Raw genomic sequence first — 24,780 nt, 5'->3', positions numbered from 1 at the left:
TGCTGTTCTGAAGAGGACAGATTTTGATAAATGAGTCTCTGTCTTATTACTGACATGCTTGAGAAGAAAGTGCTGTATTCACCAGTGGGGTAGGAAAGCCCTCGGGCTCCCAGCTCCGATTCAAGCCTTTCCCTGTGGCCCTTCATCCTGGAGATGTTCCTGAGAACATATTTACTAGTGCAGCTTAGAAAAACCATGTCTTTTATGTGACTGTGGTTGTTTAAATGGTAAATCAATAGACACATAACAACAAGAACAACAACAACAAAAAGAAAATTAAAAAGAAAAAGCCAGAGACTGCTAGTAACTCAGGAAGGAAGAAATTCATAAAAATAGACACAGAGTGAAAATGTCAGCATTGGTCCTTCAGGCACAAGAGCCATAAATCCCTGGCATTTCTTTTGCAGCACCAAGAAAACCTTCGCAGCCTGTGTGTTATTAACTCTAATCTCCTTCTTTAACTTTTTAGCTTATTTTAAACATAATCAGTTTCATTTTCTAAACTCCATTCAGCGTGTTACCTACTTGGATTATGCCTTTCGATTCTAAAACAAGCATTTGTTCCAGCGTACGTAAAAAAAAAGAAAAAAGAAAAAAGAAAAAAGAGTGCTTAACATGAAACGGCTCCAAAACTTCTGACAAAATGCTGCCTATAATAGAACAAAGCATAGAATTGTCCTAATTTATGATGTTTCTTACTGCTCTGCTCACCCAAAAAAGCCTGTTTTGTGCTCTCAGCATTTGGTATCCAGCATGTCTTGTGCTGACAGCCACAGCCTGTTCCAGATTTATTTAGGCCCAAGCGGCTCGCTCGGCATCACGAATCCAATTTTTGGTGGAGCTGAGAATAGAGTCTCTCTCTTCTGTCGTAACTCGGTCCCTTGCTGTAATTACGGGGCAGCCTACTTCTGAACGACAGAGCTGCTGTTGTGACCAAGGCCACTGTAATGAACAGGTCCCGCTTTATTTTCCGATGAATTCCCCTTGCTCTGCGGTTCTTTTGCGCTTTTAAAATGCATTTCCTCGTGAAACTGGGTAAAAAAAATGTTTGTCTTATCTAAAAAAAATAATAAAAAAAGGAAATGTTAAATTTCTGCTTTAGCAATATTTGTTAAGCAAGCTGGTTGAGAAAGTGATTATGTTGTAAGGAATTGAACAAGCTCTGGTAGGTGTAGGAACTTGAGCAACCTGGGTTGAAGTCTTTACCCAGATTTACGGGACTAGTAACAGATCAAGAATTTACAGTAAAAGTAAAAAAAGCTTCCACCTCTCTTTATTGATAAAATAATGCTGTATTTGTAGACCACCTTTCTTGCAGAGAAGCACAACTCAGCCTTGAGAAGAGAAGACTGAGAGGGGATCTCGTCAATGTGTATGAATACCTGAGGTGTGGGAGACGGAGGGATTTGGCCAACCTCTTTTCAGTGGTTTGTGGGGACAGGACAAGGGGCAATGGCCACAAAATGGAGCGCAGGAAGTTCCGCACCAACATGCGAAAGAACTTCTTCACGGTGAGGGTGACGGAGCACTGGGACAGGCTGCCCAGGGAGGCTGTGGAGTCTCCTTCTCTGGAGATATTCAAGGCCCGTCTGGACGCCTACCTGGGCAGCCTGCTGTAGGGAACCTGCTTTGGCAGGGTGTTGGACCTGATGATCTCTGGAGGTCCCTTCCAACCCCTACAATTCTGTGATTCTGTGATTCCGTGATTCTGTGAACTCAAGAAATCAGGAATCCTCGGATGCCTACCCCTGGCATGACCAAGCATGACGTGTTCACTGAAGTGCTCCGAGTATTTACCAGTGACTGTTGTAGTCTCTTCTGATTCCAAAACAGAGGCATGTGTTTAAAAAAACATGGTCATACAGGCTCGTTGGAATCTTAATCTTGAGGGTGACGAAGATGGTGAAGGGCCTGGAGGGGATGACATATGAAGACTGGGTGAAGTCACTGGGCCTGTTCAGCCTAGAGAAGAGGAGGCTGAGGGGGGACCTCATCGCAGTCAACAACTTCCTTGCGAGAGGGTGTGGAGAGGCGGGTGACCTATTCTCCATAAACACCAGTGATAGGACCCGCGGGAACGGGGTGAAGCTGAGGCAGGGGAAGTTCAGACTAGATATCAGGAGGAGATTTTTCACTGAGAGGGTGGTTGCGCACTGGAATAGGCTCCCCAGTGAAGTAGTCACTGCACCAAGCCTGTATGAATTTAAGAAACGTTCGGACTGTGCACTAAGTCACATGGTCTAAACCTTTGGGTAGACCTGTGTGGTGCAAGGAGTTGGACTTGATGATCCTTACAGGTCCCTTCCAACTCGGAATATTCTATGATTCTATGATTAATTGCAGCTTTTTTTGTATTTGTGTTTTTAAAAAGCCCTTTGAACTATTGAAGGAGAGCAGGAAGACAACTGCAGAAACTCTCCTTGACACTTCTTCCTTCATTCTACAAATACCTCAGACAGTAAGGTGACGTGCTGCTGGGGACACAGTGTGGTGACATTTTTAAGGAATCCTACCATGCAGTTTATTGCCAGCATATAGTTTGCTGGCCTGAAAGTTTCCCTCTTGATTGTAGGCCCGGCATGTGCTGCGAGCCCAAGTCCTCCGTTCAGCAGGGGAACAAAGACTGGGGCTGGCTCCAGGCCTGGAGAGGTGCAGCTGGCAGTGGGCAGTTATCAATAGGTATTCATCCTATTAATTAAGCTGTTCTTGTTAAAACTGGAGTTAGGGGGCAGCTTTTCAGTCAGCCTGGGTAAAAGAAGCCAAGTCACCTGCTAATCTGAGGGCTGTAGGGCCTGTGAGAGGGCCTCCTTCAAATCCTTTTCAGGCCGTCGGAGAGCTGGTGGTGCTCAGAGGCACGGCTGCCTGGCTGTATGTGGATGATGAAAGGCATTCTGTTCTCTAAAACCTCTAAGCAACTTCCTCAGACCTTGACTAGCAAGAGCCAAGCCGTGACCTAATACTGGTTTTGTTCTCCAGCCATGGTCTGTTTAGGCAGCGGGCATATAATGCCAGGGACTTTCAGCCCCTTTCTTGGCTCTCTGGATGTCTTGTTCTACAGACTTTTGCATTTTTAATCTTCATTTTTTATTTTATTTTCTCACATGAGCAAGAAGAGGCAGGAGCACGCCCATTTTATGTTCCTTTATCAGACATTTGTAAGCTAGCATCTGACTTAGGAATGCAGGTGGACTATTTCGGTAGTTCGCTGGAGATCCTCACAGTGCCTCTTAGGACTGTTGAGGTTTTTTGCTTGCATTTTGCTCTGTCTATGTATTTGGGAGTTTTCCCAGTTCAGGTTTCAGCCCAGTTCCATTCCACTAGCATGTGGAGCGAGCAAGCCATCCTCTTGAAGCCCCCAGGGAAGGATGCAAGGGGCAGAGCTGAAGGACCTCGTGAGGCTGGTGGCATGGCTGGCCCCTTCCTCATTGCTGCTGGGGGATGGCAGCCGGGAACTTTCCTCAGGTGGTCTGTCAAGCAGCAAGGTAACAACAATTGTAGGAAATTCCTTTCCTGCCACCAGCTCTCAAGCTCAACAAACAATCCCTTTGTGGAGAGACTGGGGTCATCCCTCTGGTTTCTTAGTTTTCTTCATTAACTCTTTGGAATTTGTTGAGCAGTTCCTTTCAGGAGGGATTAGGGAGTGGTTGTTTCTTTCTCCCTTCCTGAACCTCCTCAAGCCTTTCTAAGGAAACCGAAAGAGACAATGTTCTAGAAACTATCCTATAAACAGTCCTGTGTCACCATACTACTGCCAGAGTATGAGCTGAAATCTCACCTGTGTACTTGCTGAGCTGGCGAGACTGCTTGTGGTTTAGATGTTGACATTCCAAACATCTAAAGGCCAAACATATAAAGGCCAAAGCAGCTCGGTTTGGCGAGGAGCACATCAATATGCTGCTCGGATGGGGGCAGGCTGCTTTAGAAAGCAACGCCCTGCCTCTGTCCTTTCCCTTGCTGCATACCAAATGATGGTCGGCCCTGCCCTGGTGTCAGAGCTTCCTGATTTATGGGCTTGCGTTGGAAGCTGCTGATGGTAGCTGCTCATAAAGACCGTGTAAAAAGTCACCGGCTTTGATGGATGTGACCCAGTGTCAACATTTATTTTTATTTCTTTTACAATTCTTGTTTTCTCTAAGTTCCTGTTTTCCAGGACTTTCACTCCTGCCATGAAACGGTGAAAAGGTGATGCTCCAATAAACACACCGTGGCATGTCATGTTCTCTGCGGGTCTCCTGTTAATCACCACTGCAGTTTAATAACTTCACGTGTATCTAACTTGGCTCTCCTAAAGCTGTATGATGTGTGCCTTGGCTCCTGCATCAGACATTTTCCAAAGGCTTGTTCTGACTGACATACATTCTTCCACCCACTGTTTCCCTGTAAATCCATTAGGGAATTATGGTACCTTTGGTTAAGGTCACGAGCAGGGTGCGAAGCAGCCTACTCTTTAATTTCTCACTGTGCCTCCCTTTAGGAAGATCAGGTCATGAGTTTTACTGGTCTCATTTTGGCCTTTTCTTTCAGGTCTTTTCTTCCTTGCCTTTGTAGTGGTGCCCTTTTTGACTGAGTCGCAGTGAGGAGCCTCATACCCCAAATCCACCTCTAAGAGCTGAGAGCAGACAAAAACAGGTCTGGGCAAGCAAGGGTGTCTCTTTGTGGACACGCTGCAGACTGGAATGTGGATGTAGTTGCCAGAGCCAAGACTAACTTGCAGAGGTGAAGGCTTTATTTCTTTCCTGTGAGTAAGCTGGGACTGTATGAGCGTGGAGTAACGAGATGTGTAAGAAAAGTGTTCCTTTTTGTTTCCTTTTCTCTGTTTCTAAGAAAGGATATTCCTTGTGTTAGGAAATCGAAATAGAAGCTGGGTGCCGTTTGGAGCTGCTTGCCAGCAAAGAGAGAAGAACTTGGAAAAAGCAATTTTACTAGTGCACATTTTCTTTATTAATTTATTTCTTTTAGCTAGGGAAGGGGTTTCTTCCTAGAAAATGAAGGGAAGTGGAGAGGTTGAGCTGGCAGGTAATCAATTCATATCTGCCTGATCTGAAGAAGTACTTAGGCTTTACATACGTACCTATGAATACGCTTGGGGAACTGGCACGCTGCAGTGGACTGTGTGTTTTTCATTATGTCCGTTTTTTAAAAAATGGTTGGAAACAGCCGTCTTTTCTGGGTGGTAGAATTTCTTTTGAGTTGTCATTTGGAAGTGGCGTAGGGCCATTATTAACGAGGGGAGGCGTGACAGCTCAGCAGATCGTGCCAGGCAGGATTCTGGTGTGCCCCCAGGACCAGAACGTGGCACAAAGTGAGATCTGGAGGTGCACCAACTCCATGACGCTTCAACAGGCAAGACCTGGAGATTTACAGCTTTAACTGAAGCAGCATGTGAAATACTTCGCTCACTCGGTCTCGTTCTTGCTGCTGCTCCCACTTAATTCATAGCTACCTGATTAATGCGGAGGTTTTCATTTTCAGCTTCCATTTCAGATGCTTATTAATTGCGTTCATAGATTTTTAATTTGTAAGACTAGAAGAGATAATTATGATCTTGTAATTTGCTCTCTCCATGCAGTCGAACTGCTTCTGACTTCTTACTTCTGACTTCAGCAACTTCAGCATTTGATTTCCCTCCATGTGTGCCTTCTTTTAGGAATGAGTTGTCTAGTCCCCATCTCCAGTCAATGAAATGCATCAAACCATCGTTGGGCTTGTTACTTGTAGGATAATCACAGCTGCTCTTAATCTCCTCATTTTTTACACCGAGTGGACTGAGCTCTTTTGACTGTGTCAATACACAGCGTGTTCTCCAGTTCTTAGATGTTGTTGCCCTTCCGTTTCCTTTTTAACATCCTATTTGTTTTGTGCATAACAAAGCTCTGCTTGCTGTGCCGATCATGTTCACAGGGCTGCCAAGTAACCTGCCTTCTCTTATATATATATATTTACATATATATCAAACATCATTCCACCTTTTAGCTGTCCTACGCTTTGGTTTAGGTAAATATTTACCAGGTCTCTTGGTCATCCTCACTGTCGTCATCGTCATAGCATCCAGAAGAGGATTTCCCCCTAGGCAGCACGACCCACGTTCCTGTGCTCCTGGCCCTTGCTTGGCCTCCCTGAGACGTGCGTGACTCCCTCACCTCGCTCACCAGGTCCTGGTGCACAAAACAGAACAAATGCAGACACAACCACCGCCACCACGTTGCTCTCCTGTGTGGAAGAATCATGCTGAAATCTTGTGAACTAGATTTGAAGAGCATTCAAGATTCACCAGTCTCCTTTTGGCACCCCATGTCAGATGTTTGAAGTGTTTCCACCCTCCATATTAATAAGATGCTGCTGGCTGCTCTGTTTTATTTTCTTCCAGACCAGAAATACCTCTCTTTAGTGTTAAACCTTTCTGTAACAGAGGAATGGCTGGCCTGTAAAGCTGCTGTACTTGCAAACAGAATGTCTTACAAGTAAGATAAGACCTTCTGCAAAAAGCTGTGAGATTTTTGTTTATTTGCTCAGAAGTTTAACAACTTTGTACAAAAACATAGATTTTGGTCCCTCTCTCCCCCCCCCCGCCTTCTCTGTGGCAGTAGCTTCTGTTCCTGTCTGTAGGAAGTCCTTTACCACTGGGTGACACTGTTTGATAGTTCTTAACATTTGCAGCAGTAAAGTCCCGAAGAAACTGTCCTCTGACTCTTTGAACTTCCGATTTTGAATCAATACTTTGTTTTCATACGATACCCCATGTTTTAATTTAGCTAAACATCATTCAAGCAGATCCGACCCGGTATTAAATGTGGTGGTCCAGACTGACTGGTCTGGAGCGTCGATGGTGTGCGGTAGCTGCAGGGAGCATGAACTGATCTTATTTGCCTTTTGAAACTTGTATTTTCTTGAAAACAATGGCCATTTCAGAATTGCATCTGTATTACTATTGACCTACGTGTGAGTAAATTGCTGGTTACCTTTTGGGGTGAATCTGCAAACTGTGCAGTGGAGTTTGTTTCCTAGGAGGCTTAATTTCAGTGACCTACTTCGGAACGTCATGTTTACTGCGGTGTGCAGTGATTACCTGGGCGGCGTGCCGGGGGAAGCCACATGCATGTGTTCAGTTGCACGCCTGTACCAGTCATGATTTATTCCTGCCAGGTGAATGACAGAGGTGGAAGGGAGGGCGTGTGTGCGTGGCGTGCTGCTGTTCTGCAGGAAGGAGGCTGTACGCCAAGGTGGGAGGTGCAGGAAACGCTGCATCTTTTCCTTGCCATCAAAACAGCTTTCCACATTGAATCCAGGGATTTCAGTAAGCACAGGGACCTTGAGCAAAAATGAGGGTGGAGAATGTAAATCCTCAATTAACAGGCAGGGCTTTGGGCGACCAGAAATGATACAAGGTGCACAGTGTGCTTTATTTGCTGTTAATCCATGGTGTGCCAGTGGGCTGGGCATGGACTGGCATTTAGGGAAGATGGGTGCCCTTCACAGCCTGCTGGTCTTTATCCTGTGCCTTTCTGTCCCTCCTGCACTCTGTTAAAAATTAGATGCTAAGTAGTTTCACAGGGGAAGTCCCTGTCTGAGTATTGCTTATCTGGGAAAAGGGGAGGGCGAACAAGTTTACGTTTCCTTCTTCCCTCCCTGTGCTCTCCCTGCCACCTGTGTGTGATCTGCGGGAGGCACTTCCTTCTTCAGCCCCTAATTACACAGCGTCCTTGGTACCTCTCCAGCCTTTTAACTGAGCAAGAGAAGAATGGACAAAACGTGACCGTGCAGAGCTGCTGGTACGTTCACTCAGCTGGTTTCAAAGCTGCTGACAGAGAGCTTCGTCGCAGAGCTTGCAGCTGTAGGGAGGATTCTTGTGGATCACCGTAAATTCCTGTCCGTTGGTTCGTGTGATTTCAGCAGGTGAAAATATTCTTAAAGTTGCTTGTCTCTCTTCCTGTATCTCTTTTCCAGGCAGACTGGAGACCAAGAGAGACGGGCAGTTCTGCATTTCCAGCAGTGCTCTTTGTCCCTCAGCCTCGGTGGGGATGTAGGCTGACCCCTCAGCACCCAAACTTGGCTGAACTTCAGAGCACAGGAACAGATCCTGCTGGTGGTGTTCAAACCTAGTGAGAGCTGCCGGCGGCGCTTTGCATTGAGAGAACTGTGACAGTACGGGGCACTGCCCCAGATCTTGCGTTGCCTTTCCTTTTCTGTCTCGGTGACAACACAAACATCTTTAAAATGACCTTCTGGTTTGCCATCCAGTGGATGTTTTCTCATGAGTTGTTGACATTACATTCTCAGTAGATCATAAGGGAAGAAAATGAATGTTAACTGGATATCCTTGAGGACTGGAGTGCCACAGTTCGTTTTCATATCCTCTAAAGTGACGATAGGAATAGTTTCAGTAGCCGGTGAGCCCTGCTTTTCTCTGTATTCTTGACATTGCTGAGATTGCTTTGGGCCGCTCTGGTCAAGTGAGCAGGAGGCTTTGTGGTCTTTCAGTCTTTTGGCAGCCACGTAAGGAAGCCGTTCATTGCTGATACCATTACCCTGCTCCCTAGGTTTGAGGCTGGAGCCCTGTTGACCCTGCTCACTGCCATTCTAATCAAGAAACTGTTCGGAGATAATGTGATTGTGTTTATGTGGGCCTAATTGCAATGTCATCTATCAGGCTCATACTTTTTTTTTTTAGGTACGCTGCTGTAAGACCTGTCATCAGACTGCAGTGAATTAAAGGAGGAGGGTAAAAAATACTTTTAAGAAATTAACCATTTCTCTCCTCAGACTGGGAGGTCTCACTACTGGCGCCTTCCAGTGAAGTCATCCCGGTGTTACTGCAAAGGAGGGAAGCTGGGTGTGTTCTGAGAGTCCATGAATTTCTCAGTGTAAGGAAGGTGCTCTTAGTTCAAGTGTTCTGGCATTGTATGGACAAAAGAAATGCAGGCTTGCTACTTCACTTTGTCTGCTGGAATCTGGAGATTTCAAAGTGTGTGATAAAGAGCAGTGAGATTGGTTTTGCAAGGAGCTCATGGTGGTTGCTACAATTCTTCTTTGGTAGAGGAGAGAGCTGGGGTGTGAGGGTGAAATAACTTGCCCAGGATAAGGAAGGCAAGGCCAGAGCCAGAAACGAGAGCAGCCAAAGGATTAAAAAGTCTGCCAGTCTTTGTTTTGTCGGCAGAATGGTAATACAGCAAGTGATGGGCAGCAGGAGGATATGGAATGAGTGATCCCTGTGGTCAGTGGGTGCACTCAGCCCTTTCCGTGTTCAGCTTTGCAGCAGGTTAATGCACTCTCCGGATCCAGAAGCACATTTCTTGCTACTGGAAGGCAGCAGCCTGACTGAACGAAGCATGAAGGGCTGGGAGGAACTGAAACCTCCAGCCCACCCCTCCTGACCTTCCCTTTCCCCCCGGGGCAGGCTGTGCCCGTGTCCTGCCGTGACCCAGACCTCTCCAGCCCTTTTACCTGCCAAAGACTGGGTGGGTGAAAACCAACCTTCTTGGACAGTGGCTGGCTTTAGCATCCTGGCAGGAAAGAGTGTTTTGCGTTCTGTTTTCAGCAGCTCTCACTTGAATTAAAGGGTGAACGGTGGGAAGTTATTAATGATGTCTGTAATCACGGATTAATCAAGTAAATCTCTCCAGTCAAGTGCCTCTCGCTGCACCGAGAGCATATAGATGGAAATGATAGTGGCGGTGAGCTTTCGTGTACAAACAGTGCTGAGAAGGTGACTGGGAAGTGCAACGTGGATCGAAGTGGCCCTTTTCCTTTCCACCCAGGGCAGAGCTGGCTGTGCTTGGGCAGGGACATGCCGAAAACTTTTTATTCCGATTCCTCTCAAAATCAGAAGGGGGGAGCGTAAAAACCCTCTTTCTTTCCAAAGAATGCCTCTGGGTTGCTTGTAACAAACCACAAGGCTACGCAGTAGTTTAAAGATCTAAAAATGTAAGCCTTAAAAAATGGTGTTTGATGGCTTGCAGTACAGCGCGGAACAGATGTTCAGGCTTCTCCAAGAATCAAGTCTTTTCTTCGGGAGGTATTATTCAGAGCTAATGCTTCTGTGGAAGATATTAATTCAAGAATTTATTAAGACAAAAAGGAAATGGCATGAATTTAGCTTTAATGTGATTTTTGGACCCCGGACTAGTCTGTTATTTTGATGTTCATCTATATGCTTAGGCATTTATTTATCTGCTTTTTAAGGGGCCTCAAGCCTACCTCTGCTTTCACAGCTGGAAATAATTGTGGGAACCATTTGAAGGGTGAAAATGCCACATATAAGTATAATAATAGAAATACATGGTGTCTCCCAGGAATTTTTATATTCAGCTTCCATATGTGGAGGGCGATTTCTGGGATGAGGAATACCAGCGAGCAAATAAATGCGACTCCCTGAATGCCATATAAACACCAGGGTTTTCTTGGCGTGAGCTTGCCCCTCGTCGTGAAGCCATACGAGCTCTGTTGTAGCAAAAGCTCTGGCAGCTGCAGGAACCTTAACCCGGTGTTGTTAAGAGCTTCTCTGAAACTGCTAAAAATTCTGGGGGCTGTCTGCAGCTCTCTTTACATGCGTCTTGCAGTGTTGCTATCACTTTGGGACTTTTGCTGAAAAAAAAAAAAACACGCTTTAGATAGAATAAAAAATGAAGAACATCAGAAGCAGACTGCTTGTTGGAGATGTTCCCCCATGTGGAATTTGCATTCTTCTGGCACACCCTGGCTCATTGCATTCTTTCAGTATTATCAAATCGAAGGGTCTCTGCTGCTCTCACAAAGCTTACTTGCAATTATCTCCCGTATTTTCCTTGGAAAGCAAGTATGTGATGGCTTGCTCCTGGCTTTCCATGGCTAAGGTGTCACTAGGGTTCTTCCTCATTGCTCTGAAAGCATCTTGGCATCTGAAAACATCACGTTTCCACCTGGGAGGATACTCGAGGTGATTTTAATATGGGGACGTTGTCTGGTGGGATACTAAAGTTGTTTTGTGGTTCTGTTTGAGGATTCAAAATTCCAAAATCCATAAAAAAGAAAAATCAAACTTCAAAATCCAGGATCCCCAGTTAATTCTGCCTGGATTTAATAAAAAAATAAATCCCCGTGTCCAAGAAGCCAGGGACAAAGTCTGAGCGAGTTGCTCAGGCAGGACAAGACACTGCAGATAAATGCTTTGTGCTGCTTGTGCAGCAGCAGCTGATCCAGAACATGCACCGAGGAAGCGCCTGCCAAACCAGTGGGCGTATTAAACTGGAAACAAGCTCAGCTAAAACATACCCGGATCCACATCTCCTTCCTCGTGCTTTGGAGTAAGGTAGCAGTGAGCCACCGAAACGGGTTGTGCCTTCTCAGTCGATGTGTAGATGAGTGGAAGGAGCCTCTCACGTGCTATTAGGGCAGCATATTCCTGCTCTGTGTTATTTGGGTTAAGGTATGGGGAAATATAAAATTCTTTGTCCAGATTTACGACGCAGAAGTGCTACAGAGCCACTCCAGCAGTGCTGGTAGCAGCGGGCAGAGCTTCGTGTTGCGCTGCGGTGGTGTGAAAGCAGCTCTGTGGTGGTGGCTTTGGGAGGGATGAGCAGCAGGGACATACTATATACTTATCCATATAGATTTATATTGTCTGAACACTTATGAAACTTTGTTTTAGGACTTTAAGGCATTCTGTCACAGAGCTGGACTGCTCTGCTGATGTGAGGGCTGAACCTCAGAGTGAAGCTGGGAGGTGCCGCTTCCAGCCCAGCTCCTGTCTCTGGTTGTGCACGGAGTCCTTGGTGCCTCGGTTTCCCTTTCTGTGAAACTTCTGTACTTCTGTGAATGTTTGCTGTGAAGGGGTGTGGGCTGCAATCCCGCTATTTCAATTGCATTGCTTGAGTGGCTCTGCGGGACTGGGATGGTGGCCTCCAGCCAGGCTAAGGCTTGCAGAGGGTGTGAGGGGATTCACCGAGTGGGAGCCGGGTGCCCTGTTTCACTGGCTTTGTTTGGAAATCCTAGCTGAAATCATTTACAGCCTAATCACATGTGGAAAGCGTCTCCAGGGAGCTTTATTCATTCACATTTGCTGCTAGTAGAGTTCATGTTACATTAGGAAACCGCGGTTCCTGACCTCAGAGCTGCATGCATGTTTTTAAAAGTAGGGATGGGACAGAAGAAAGGAGAATAAATAGACTTCATTTTAAGTCATTGCCAAAAGCAAATCTGCATGCTGCAAAACATGACATCAGGCTTTCTGAGAAATGATTGAATCCAACTGCTTTGGGGGGGCTCGTGTTAGAAGACCAGTATGTTGCCTATGACAGTTGCGGGTGTTTCTGTTTTCCATCTTCACCTAAGCAAAGGGAGGACTCGTCTGAAAGAAGCAGCAGGTCATTTCCTGGCGTGGACAATCGGGGGTGATGAATGCCTTCTGGGAGAGTCACAGTTCCTTCACAGTGCAAGAGAAGTGAGAGAGGAGCACAGGGAAACCGAGGTTTATATCCAAAACAAACCCGCGCTCTGAGTACCTGAGCTGTTTTACTTGGGAAAAGCCTGACATGAACGCCGAGGAAATAGGAACTGCTGCATCCTTGTTAAAAAAATGAAATAAAGTTTATACAGTGTCGGCGATGGATAGACTTGTACACACTTGTTCATGGCACGGAGCTAAGTGAGGTACATTGAGATGCAGGCTGGGTTTGGGGTGCTTTTTGGCTTTTTTCATGTGACGTGTAGTTGAACAGCGTGGGAGTCGAGACAGTTCAGTGGATGGCCACCAAGTTGGGCTGGGGCTGGAGCAGCTGAGGGTGCTGGGCTTGCTCAGGGGGCAGCCTCAGGGACCTAACATTTAGACCTACATTAGATTTAATAGAAATCTTCCAAGTTTCTTCTGACATGGATTTTCCAACGACTCTGTATATTTGGCCTTTGTGCAGATAGGTGCTTGCTTGAGAGAAGCAAGAAGGACTCCGAAGGGCACCCCATTGATTCGTCCCTGCAAAACCCACATGCTGTGAGATTTATTTATTTATTTTGTCCTATTGAAGGACCTTGTTTGCTTCATCAAACCGACAACTGCACCGTGCCGGATTCTGCACACTGCTGTCTGTGACAGCAAATGGAGAAGAGCTGTGAATGTGTTTTGTTTCAGGTGCTGAATGTTTTGTGGCTGAGGCTCTCTAATGCAAGGGGGGTCGAATGGTCATGTATAAATTTCTTGAAAGCTATGAATTACTTGAAAGCTATAGTTTACTTGTCATCTGTTGCTTAAAAGTGCTGTGACTTGGTGTTTATGTTTTCTGTGCTAGAATAGGAAAATGCCAGATTGGGAAATGATATAAATCATCGGGGTTTTATTGGCTTCAAATCAGTGGACTTCTGTGGACTTTCACTGGGTGATATATGGCCTTAAGATACATCCACATCCAACTTTTTCTTCCCAACCTTTCTGCTCAAAACTCCCATCCCAGCAATGGCAGATTTGGCAATTTTCACCCGGAAACTTTTGCTCGGTGTGGCACTGCTCAGTGCTAACCACGAGGTATTTTCCCATAGGTGGCATGAGACTGATGGCAGAAAATGGAAATCTGTAAGGTTCTGATACACATCCGTGGGATTTGATGTAGTCACTATTTAAAACATCTTTTGGATCTTAGCATTGCTGATATAAAAACGTTTCATCAGGTGGACTTATTAAAATCACTCGGGCTCTTCGCATGTCTAACCTTAAGTATTTCTAGTTCCCAGGATGGAAGGAATCTGCACATCCAATCAAGGGATGAAGGTTTTCGAAGATAACCTTACGAAATTGCCATCTATTTATTTTAAAAGGTGTTTGCTCTGAGCACCTTCACTTACTACAGATAAAATCTATGTAGAAAAGCATAAATGTTGTCAGTGTGGAATGCTGCCTTGATGTGCTTTAAGACAACTTTAAAAGGCCTTTCAGTGTAGATTTATCATAGTTTTTCCCTTCCCCCTGTTTTGCAGATACTGTGAGTAAGGACACCGAACCCAAAGATCCGTACCCCGCTCCAAGAAAGATTATGGCCGAACCAGACTACATAGATGATGACAATCCTGAATTAATTAGACCTCAGAAATTAATTAATCCTGTGAAGTCATCCCGGAATCATCAAGATCTCCATAGAGAGCTGCTTATGAACCAGAAAAGGTAAAAGCCTTTTCTTGATTCAGATTGTGCATTTTCTTGATTCAAATCTTGTAGAAGAAAAGACTGTGATTCTTAACCATGGTATTTGTTTGAATTTTATTAAATTGGTCTTCGCTATCATTCTAATATTGGATCATTATTTTCAGTATGAAAGCTTTGCCCATGTTGCCCACTGGTTGTGTCCTGTTGTACAATTGGTGGTGCCTACGCCAGCCTCAGGTGGGGTACTTGCAAACCCCAAACCAGGCCTGTGCAGATCAGTAGAATCTGAAAAAATGGTGGAATGATAATTGTGCAAGAAAGCTGTAGGCTGCCCCCGTGTTTTATCTAAGTGTAGATCCACCTGTAGGCCTTCCATGTTTGGTCCACCACCAGACTGCGTACAGGATGTTCAGATCAGTTGTTCGTAGGTGAAGCTCTGTAAAACCTTCTAGTAAAAGACTTTGCACTTTGTTTTTGTGGATGCTCACTAAGGGTTGGCTTCATGAGGAAGCAGTTCAGTTCTCCCCTATCACATTTTGTATTTCAGGCACTGTAATTTGTCCTGAACTCTTAACTTTATCAGATATTTGACAAAATTCAGTTGTTATTGACAAGATCATCAAATCTGCAAGTTTTCACCATTCACACACTAAGTTTACGGGGCCATTTTTTAGCTGAAGACATCTTAAATTTTGTTTCAGATGAAGTTGTTCTCTGGTTACTTGATCTTTCTTACAATGCGGTGTGGCTGTCTGGGGCCTGCTCTGCTGCCGCACAAGTGTTTCTTTGTATATTATGCAAATTGTGCTTCCTCCTTTCTGGGGTGGGATGCACAGCTGTTGCATTATATATTGCTTTTGAAGAAGTAAAAAGCTGGAACTTGATTTCATCAACTTCTGAGACGCAGGGACTTGGCCTCGAGGTAGCTGAGGGTTTGTTATTAAATCTCTTCAACAATGGAGGACTCATTTAAAAAACATACTATGAAAACAAGCACCTGACTACACAAAGGAGAAAAAAGCCTCCAGGCCTGTGAGACGCCTCCATTTAAACAAACAGATACAAACATCTTTGTAAATTAGTGATATGGCCAAGATACCAATTGCTATCTTGGTGTCAAAAGCATAATCCTGCATGGCCATCCTAGCAGGAATAAGGGAAGGCTTGGTGTCTTCCTGCCTATTCTGGCGATGAATTAGAATTTACAATTCAGGAATCTTATTTATTAATCCATTAATAAGATACATAATTTGAGTCCTAATCTAGACCTTGTTACTCATGTTCCTTGGCCAGCTGCATCCAGGGTAAGAGCAGATCATTTAATGACCATTTTTACGTCTCTTCCGATAAGTTGAATAGTCAGGGGGTTACAGCTGTTGCTTTGGCTACTCCAGCACAGCTGGATTTGTGTGTTTGGCAGAAAAGTCTCATTCTGAAAATTTCTCTTTTTTTTTTTCCCCCGTCTGTCATGGTGGTATTTTGAGAAGAGAAAAGTTTTTTTGTTTTGTTTTGTTTTGTTTTGTTTTTATGTGTAATAGCAAAGTCCTCACAAATGCTAAGCTTTGATACTTAATTCTAAATGAGCAGCATTTCTTTAGTGTTGAAGAAGTAGAAATGTTTTACAGAATATCAACTGAATGGGAAAAAAGTAGCCTAAATAGGTGTTCGACCTATTTTTTTTTTAGTTAATGGGATTAAACATCAAAGTCAGTTCCTAGCACCACGAAGTTTATAGGCATGGAAAGAAAGAAAGGTAAAGTTCCCCAAATTACAATCTTGCTCTGAATGCTGTGGAGGCTGCCCTAAATTAAGTCTGTGGTGGTGTTTTTTTCTTTTCATTTTAAAGTGTATGAAAGGATAAAGCACTTGAAAACTGTGGAGCTTTTTTCTTCTAGAAGGATATCCTATTACACAGAGCAGTTGTGCTGCCCTCAGTGTCTGCTCTTCTTTTATTGTGATTTTGATGAGCTGCAGCCGTTAATTTGAGATTTGTATTTATTGGTGCAGAAATGAAATACTTTGAGGGTTTCACCAACAGAAAAAAAAATGATATTTTTGAAAAGAGGGTTAGGCTTCTGTGCGTTCTGCCATGTACCACCTCTGACAGGAGGCTCTTCAGTAACGTAGCTGTGTGTTCTGCTTTGTTACGGCAAATTGCCATGCGTACGGAAGAATGTTAGTGCCCTCAACGAAGCCTGCTTCACCACAATTTATTGTGAAGACTCAGTGTAGGCACTGAGAGCTTTCATTTTTGACCAGTCAGTTCTTAGCAGCATTTTTGATCGTAGAAGGTATTTCCCCATGCCTACATGCCTTCTTCATGCCTACTGTAAGCGCTGTCTGTTGGAGCTTGAGCTGACGTAGCTGATGAATCCCATCAGCTCTAACTTGTGGTATAGCACAGTTTACTTACTCTAGACTAAACTTTTTTATTTAACGAGGAAAATCATAAAGAGGTGATTCAAGACTCCCAGTTCAGATAGTAGCAGCCTATTTGTTGCTTTTCCCTCCTAAATATGGGAGTGAAAACAAGTTCAGGTATGTTTTTACAGATCTGACTGCCGATCCCATTTGATCACGCTGAATGGTCTTCTGCCGGTGTTTATCATAACTAGAGCACATCTAAATCAGGAAAGAGTAATGTTACGTAGCAGCTTACATCTGCTTCGTGGCTATCACGATTGCCAATCACCAGCTTGGAAGTTCCCAGTGATCCAGCTCTCACTTACCCAGTAGTAATAATAATGGCAATAATAAAATTGCTCCGATTTTCTCTGCCTGACTCATTTTAATTATATTTTAGCCCTTAAAAATTAGCATGGAACATGAAATATTAACACAATCCTGTAGCTTCTGTTGCGTTCAGGCAAGGAGATACATTATGAGAAATATGGAGCAGCATTTGGTGTGGCTAAATATTTAATTTTGCTGCCAGGAGATGTACAGTGATAGAGTGGCACATAATATGTGGAGTCATTCATAGATGGCACCGTAAAATGGCATTTGAATATCTTATTAAACATGCAGTCAGATGCACATGCTATGGAAGAATGAGGCAGCCATAGGTAATAAATTAAGTAGGGAAGGGTACAAATCCTGTTTTTTGAAAGCTTATGCAGATTCTTGAATTTCTTGAAGTTAAAAATGGGTGATGTTAAACTTAACGCCAGATGTATTCATATAATAGTCTTCACGGGGAAGATGACAATACCAGGCACGGTCTGGGTCTTTTTGCTCCAACAAGTTCTGCTAACAGCTGAATAATGGGGACAGCTCGGAATCTTATCATAACAAACATCTCAAACTTCACAGCATAATAGAGAGAAAAGTCGCCAAAATAAGTAGGAGTAGTGAGTGAGTGTGTGTGTACACACCCAAGCCTGTGTAAATAAAATGATGCACCTTCCCAAAGAGGAAGCTTTCTCATTTCGAAGCAGTTGGCTTGGAAAATATTTTGTGCTGAACGAACTCGAAGCATTCAGTTGATGTACTAGCAGAAATCTCGTGAGAGGAAGGATCCTCCGTCCTTTGTCTGGTCTCCAAGGTGACCGCAACTTTTTTTTATTTGGGTTTTTTGTTGTCTTAGCCTCTTTCTGTGTGATTTTCAGTGTAGCCTGGGAACTCTCACTGTTCTCAGCGGAAATAACTTGGCAGCCAGGCATGGCTAAAGCTCTCGTATTTCCAAGGAAGGACAGAATTCATGATTTCCAGGAACAATGTGGCAAAATCCAGAGGGACACCGTGTTTTAGTTCTGCCCATGCAGTCTTCTCTGCACATTGTACGCTGTGTAGGGCTGTCTGAACACAATCTCTGAATTATTATCAGCTAGCAAGGGGCGTGTTTTTTTTTTTTTTTTTTTTTTTTTTTTTTTTTTTTTTTTTGTTTTTTTTTTTTTTTTTCCCCCCCCTCCAAAATCTGTTTCCAGCTATGCTAGTGTCTTTATTTTGGATGTTTTTTTAATCTGTTTTTCTGGAATGGAGAGAGTAGAAGGAAGACTGAATATGAAAGCCGTAACAGTGAATTATCCAGAAGAAATACTAGCATGCATGTTGAAGGGACATATTCTCAGTAATAATATAGCTTAAATTTCAGCTTAGGGTTTTGGTTAGAAACCAAGAAAATTTCTGCCCGTTTTTTCCTTTTAATTAATTATTTGTATTTCAAAGTACCTAAATAGGCAGTCAGTTGACTGGAGAAAACCTGCCTACAGTTCTGTGTGAATTTATGCATATTAAAAGTGATCTTTCTCCCTTGTTTCCCCTGCCCCCCTACTCCTCCTATTTAATTTCAAGGGGTCTTGCACCTCAGAACAAACCAGAGTTACAAAAGGTGATGGAGAAAAGAAAACGAGATCAAGTTATTAAACAGCAAAAAGAAGAGGAGGCACAGAAGAAGAAGTCCGACCTGGAAATAGAGCTACTGAAACGGCAGCAGAAGCTGGAGCAGGTAAGATGAGAAACAACACTAACTTTACACATCTCCTGAGCTCATCACCCGATGCTCCCTTTGTAGACAGGAGAGAAGCAGCAGCAGATTTTTGGCACGGTTCCTCTGACTGAATGCAGGCGCCTCTTTTACAATGACTCAAATCACACTCTACAATTACCTCTTTGTTTTCACGTATTATATAGGAACTCCGTGTAGATGTCTGCCTTTGGTCAAATGAATCCTGTCTGGAACAACAGCAATGTCTGTGGAGCACTGGCCACGTGGAACCATTGAAACTGTGGTGAATTAGTCAACTTCTGTAGCCTTTATATGAAGAGTTGATCACTAAGAATGGATGTTAGACTCCAGTGCATCAAAACTGGATGCTTGATGAATAAAACATCGATTGTTTCTTTCTCCTGGGTTGTGTACAAAAACTAGGTGACTTTTTAAGGCTGCAAAAGCTCTTTTGAATGAATGAGTCTGTTGGCTTTTCCAAATGAAGGAAAACATTCTCAGACCCCAAGTAGAGAGATTATATGGAGTTGTCACCCTTTGCTGGGAAGCTTACTGCTAAGCACAGGGCCAGCCAAAGGTCTCCGTGCCTCTTAAGGCACTTTGCGTACTTGAGAGGCAAATTTTTTTCAGTGAAACACCTCATCAAACAAGTCAGCGTGCATAAAACATTGCATTTACTTTTAAATAAATGAACGCTTTAGAACAATATCTTCAGTTTTTCTTGACAGAAATCAATTAAATCGAATAACTATTGAGAATGAGGTGTAGTCAAATCAATGTTTAGGCTCAGTGTTTTTTATTATAGTTTTTTAACTAGGCATAGAAATATTTTTGGAGGGAGAAAGCTATTGTAGTTTGAAGTATATCATCCCGTCACTTTTCCTTTCTGCTCTTAGAAAGATAAGGCCAGCTTCAAAAGATGCCTGATTTGGAATTGACCCACCCAAGGACATAGGTAGAATAGAGAATTCTCTTAGAAGAGGAAAAGCCTGTCCCCTGCAAACAATGTTGTGACTTTGTAAGCACTATGGGAATGTCATTAATTAACATGACACACGGAGGAACGTTGTCATGAGCATGTCATGAGCATGTCATGTAACAGAGCATGTTCTTTGTCTGTGAACCAGAGACAAAGGAGAGATTATTTAAAAGACCTAAATAGAACCAACGACATGGTCCCCATTAATCAGGGAGACCTTGGTTTGTTCTAAGAAAAAGCTCCTTTCAGGAGCTTTTGTCAGTTTTCTGAAGGGTTATTTCTTCCTTTCTGGTGACCTGACCTGTCTGCCTTCACTGAGGATTGCTAAGCCATCCTTACTCTGTGCAGTGTGTAATGTTCTGTGCTGGCACTACATGGCTTCGTCCCATAGTGCAGAGTCTTACCTCACAGGGGAACTTTGAAAGTCTGCATGGATGAGAGCTTCAGCTGGGTCAAAAATGTCGGTGATGGGCTTTCAGAAACAAAAAGCTAAGGGCCAAGGAGGAGCCTTGATTTTTGTATTGATCTCTGTGATAAAGCAGATCTACCAAAAGAGATGGTCAAGTTAGATACAGAAATCCATACCTAGGCACTCCGAAATAAATTCTGCACGTGTGCTCAGTAGTAGCTGTTCACACTTGTTCTCCCATGAGGCACATTTGGTTTCGTCCTGTTCTGAAAGCCAGAGAAGGGAATTATTGTTGTTTTTTTTAAATGAAGATGTCCAAGAACTTCATCAAAAATGCTTCATCTTATGTTCTTACTGCACTAGCAGAGTTTTTGTCCATCTGGCAAAGGTATTAGCAGGCCTGCTGGAATGAGCTAGAGACAAGGATTTGAAAAGACTGATGGTTTATGAGAACAGATACTCCCAAAGAAATACAACTTCATCTTTTCCATGAAAGAAAGAAAGGAAGCAGCTTAAATTGTTATGCATGGCCAGTTATTGAAGCCATTAGATTTTAGTCTTTTATGTCCATGATCTATTTTATACACTTTTTAACATGTGAATCCCTTTTCAGCTGGAACTGGAGCAACAGAAGATACAGGAAGAGCAGGAAAATGCACCTGAATTTGTCAAAGTCAAGGGCAACTTGAGGAGGACGGTCCAGGAAGCAACAGAAGCACCAGACTCCTAGAGCCAGCACCTGCTAAGACTTCCAGCTTTCCTGCGGTGGCTGCAGAGAGGCTTTTGCAAGTTGTCTCTGATTTTCTTGTCAAGAGGGAGAAGAACAGCATCCAGCTGACGCTTACTGAAGATGAGATTTTTAATTCCTGGGAAGCGTGGATTAAAAAGACTGTAACAGAAACAGATCGACTTGCCAAATGCAGTCCTGAGAGTGACGGATAGGGAGTCTGTTTGTCAGTTCAGTGTCACGGACCGGTCTGAAGTGCTCACTCAGAGATTTTAACCAGGGATACTAGGGAAGTTTCTTCAGCGTTGCACTGCTTTATCTCTTGTGATCCTAGCTTAGTGGAGATACACAGATTATATTTTGCTTTAAAACGAAACAAAAGTCCTCCTGTGGTATCTTAATGAAACTATACTGTGCAGGTAAACTTCCTCCATCTAGACCTACACCCTGCGTGCTTATCACAATAATTTGTGTTCGGTCGGAATTTTTAGCAAGTTTCGGAGGAGATGAGGTATGATGATCGCTGCTGCCCATCCCCAGCGGGATAGGCAGGTGTAGGCCAGATGGGTATGCTTAAAATTCACCAGCAGTGAACTGTTGAGCAGCCTTAAAGCCCAGTTCTCCCTGTTGAACATGCAGAATTTGGGCTATGAAAGAGCAGAAATCTGATGATCCTCTCACCAGAGAGAATCCAGAAGCTGATTTATCAGTGTCTTTGAACTTCTCCCTTGAAATGTTGTGTGAAGGTCTGTGCAGTGCTACCTGTGTATTTACCTCTCTCATCTCTCAATGCAAAACGACCTGTCTTCTTCCTTTGTGTTTTGAAATCCTACCTACTTTGCTGCCGTGGCCTTTCTCCTCCAAGAACATGCTGGTCTGAATGCAGTGTTAGCACATTACTCGCCGAGACGTCTTCAGCTGAAATGAGGAGTCTGGTCTGCCCTCAGTCCCTGCTCAGTTGTTGCAGGAACTTGTTGCAATTGCTGCAACAGAGCTGTGCTTAAACCAGACCAAACCGATCATTGCAATCTACCAAAATGGAAAAAAAAAAATCCCTGAAGTGAGGCATAAAGTGAACCTCATTTTATCCTGTCCATCCTCTAGCCTCAAAGAAGAGGGGAAATGTGTTACCACTGAGCCTTCGGGTCCAGTTCTGTCACCTTCTGCCTTTCTGCCAGTTGCCCCCGTGACTTGCCGTTAAATAAACGCTACTCAGCTTGCATAGGAATGGCAGAATCTGATCCTTCATGCTTATGACTACTAGTTGCCCAGGGAAGCCTGGGGTGAGGAGGGGGGAACAGGTGACTCACGTAGGATTATAGGACTGGATTCTCACTTGGTGTGACTGGGTGCGGAAATTGTATCTTCAGAAGCTGGGGAAAAATCCTCCTCTTCTTCGACTGGCGTATTCCTAGCTCTCACTGAGGCTGTGCTCGTCCATATCAGCTGGGGATCTAATCATGGTCTTTGCCTTAGGATGCTAAACGAAATAATTTCTACTCTGTAATTACATTGGAGATAACTGTTTGAGAACACTTTTCCCTGATATCAACAGTGGCGTGTTTGTGTTGTAAAGGTGGTGGGGGAGGGTTTGTTGGTTTGTTTTTTACTTTCTTTTGCCTTTCCTGTAAGTATTGGATGTTTTAAATACAATTTCAGTGCAGCACTTGGGACAAAATGCCCATAATTAGCAATGTTTCCTAGTTACAGGCTTCAATTTGTCAAGATCCAGGCATTTATTATGAGGGCATAATCAGATCAAGAGTAAATTGAATTGCAATAAGTGTATTGCCATTGATTTAGATTTGCAGCGTGACTCACGTCTAGAAGATTAAATGTGAAGATGGTCTACCAGACCGTTCTCATTATGGGCATGCAGCAGAAGACAAAGGCCAAATGTAAGACTCTTCCATGTATTTTCTCAACAGAGGAACTCCCGGAGTGCTGCAGATGCTTCCCTCCCTCCCTCCCTTCCTTCCTCTATTAGGAGAGGATCTTCCCTTCTGGGCAGCACATTATTCAAACACGTGCACTGATGGAGTTGGTTTCGTGCTGCTGATTGTTGAGGCAGTGCTGTATGCTGGATTTCCATACCACGCTCACCGATAACCATCCCCAGCCTCCCAAACTTCACGTCTGTTGGCTTCCACTCTGCAGTTAACCTCCTGCTCAGCATGGAAGCGTCTCGAAATCGGTGAGGAAACCCTCCTCTGGCTTGAGAAGACCATTTCTTCTCAGCCATTTGAACGTGGCAATCCTCCTGTGCAGGCACAGCAAAAGGGATGGAGCTTGGTGCAACCCACATGCCACTGGAGTCAGAGGGGATGCCGGCTGCTCCTTGACTTCATTGAGTGTTGGGTTTGAAGCTCAAAGTCTGTTGCTTTCTCTCCGTATCACCTCGTGATTCAGGCAGAGTTTCTCTTTCTGAAACACAGGAGGCCAGAGAACTCCTTGTACATACAGTGTGAAGCAGATTTGTTGTTTGTTTTCACTTGGAATTAACTCCTTGTACAACCGGCACATCAACGTGTCTGTTACGGCATCTCTGAACCCTGCCGACCTTGTAGTGTAGGAATCAAGTCACCCATGTCATTTCCACAAGCAAAAGCTTGTCTTTCAAGTCAGGATTGGGCTAGGAAGGGCAACCCTACGTGGGTGGTCAGCTAGTCACACCACGAGTGTCCTGTGCAGCTCCTCAAGAAACCCCTTGCCAGTAAGCGATTCCCAGCCTGCCCTTGAGCTCTATGGGATTTGTAGCAATCCTGCAAATACTTCAATGATTTGAAAACAGCTCACTTTTACCACTTTTGCCTCTAATAAGGCAGAACTTTTTAAAAATTCTTGCTTTTGATAGTACGGTAGTAAATTTTTAGACTTTTTTGTGGCTTTAACCTTCTGTTAATATCTGCACTTGTTTGAGTGTACATATATAAATATATATAAATATAAAAAGGGAGCCTTAATGGATTTGTTTTCATAATTTAATATTTTTTGTATTTGCTCTTGTATAATTGTTTTTAACTAAAAGTATTACAGAAACAAGGAACACTTAGAACCAAAGCTATGCTTAATAAAATCTACTACGTGCTTGGAGAGTGCGGTGGTGTCTGTCACGTCCTGCTGAACCCCAGACCTCGGGGACCACCCTGAAATACCCAGCTTCGTTAAAACCCAGAAGTGCAGGCAGGAGTATCAAGATCGTGGTGACTTCTGGGTCCTTACAACGGGGTTTGTATATGCAAAATTGTTGCTAAAATTAGGTGGCAGAAGTTTGCTCTGTCTCCTAGGCACGACTATCGAATATTTTGGCAATATTTTTAAAAGGACATCATTTTAAAGGACGTGTGGAAGAAAGTGCACGCCCAAATGATTTGCTGGTTTAGGGTCAGGTTTTTCGGTGCCTTTACAGAGAGCTAAATCTTACGGGAACAGCAGCAGGAGAAAAGTAGCAGGGGATGGAAACAGGACTGGAAAAGACAGGAGTGATCAGATCAGAGACCTCAGCTCGTCCCGACGAGCCCTGATCAGCCAGGATCAGGTGTTTGTTGGTGGCTGGGGAGGCAGGGAGGAGAGCAGGGTGAGCTGGGGTGGGAGGAGGAGCACGGTGAATTGGGAACAGATGCCAGGAAGGGCTTTTTTCCTTCAGAGACTGCTCCGTGTGTGGAAGGGATGCTGGCAGTAGTGCTGATGCAACCCTGCTGGACCCGCTCCAGGAGCTGTCAGACATGGGGGAGGTACAAAAAGAGGCCGCGTTAGTAAGGACTGGGTTTCTGGGCCTGGTGGAGAGACTGTCCTCTGCTCTTCTGAGGCTACTCAGGCACCGCCAAACGTGTTTTGAATTATCCTTTGATATTTCACTCCAGCTCCAGTGAGAAAACGGGGCGGAGGACGTTTGATCTGCTGTAGCCGCAAGTCTGGGGGAAAAGGTGGTCTTCCTTCTGCATGCTTTTTCAGATCGCATGGACCCAAAATGTTTTGTCAAGGGGCTTTGCAAGCACAGGTCTGCTGCCCAGGGGTCTTGGTTGCTGTTGCAGGAGCCACAGATGTCAGTCACAGCTCAGAAGGGCAGGTGGCACTTGGGTGACCAGTGATGCTAAAGAACTGAGCAAGGTGG

At 44.2% G+C, this 24,780-nt stretch overlaps 1 protein-coding gene across 2 annotated transcripts in view; it reads left to right on the top strand.

Moving 5' to 3' along the window:
• FAM107B (family with sequence similarity 107 member B) overlaps positions 1-23,761 on the top strand; it is a 59,769-nt gene extending 36,008 nt beyond the window's left edge. Inside the window, exons 1-4 of one of the 2 annotated variants that reach the window (XM_035337347.1) lie at positions 4,692-4,716; positions 13,939-14,122; positions 18,398-18,551; positions 20,553-23,761. In XM_035337347.1, the coding sequence (XP_035193238.1) occupies positions 13,995-14,122; positions 18,398-18,551; positions 20,553-20,669 (399 nt within the window). In that variant the 5' untranslated portion in view covers positions 4,692-4,716; positions 13,939-13,994 and the 3' untranslated portion in view covers positions 20,670-23,761. Of the gene's footprint in view, positions 1-4,691; positions 4,717-13,938; positions 14,123-18,397; positions 18,552-20,552 lie in introns of those variants that run through there. The other variant, XM_035337346.1, reaches the window with a different exon arrangement.
• The last annotated feature ends 1,019 nt before the right edge of the window (positions 23,762-24,780 follow it).

This window comes from Oxyura jamaicensis, chromosome 1, assembly GCF_011077185.1.
Source record: "Oxyura jamaicensis isolate SHBP4307 breed ruddy duck chromosome 1, BPBGC_Ojam_1.0, whole genome shotgun sequence".
In the NCBI taxonomy this organism is placed as follows: Eukaryota; Metazoa; Chordata; class Aves; order Anseriformes; family Anatidae; genus Oxyura; species Oxyura jamaicensis.
Note: the sequence above shows the minus strand (reverse complement) of the source record. Positions and strands in the feature narration are given on the sequence as shown.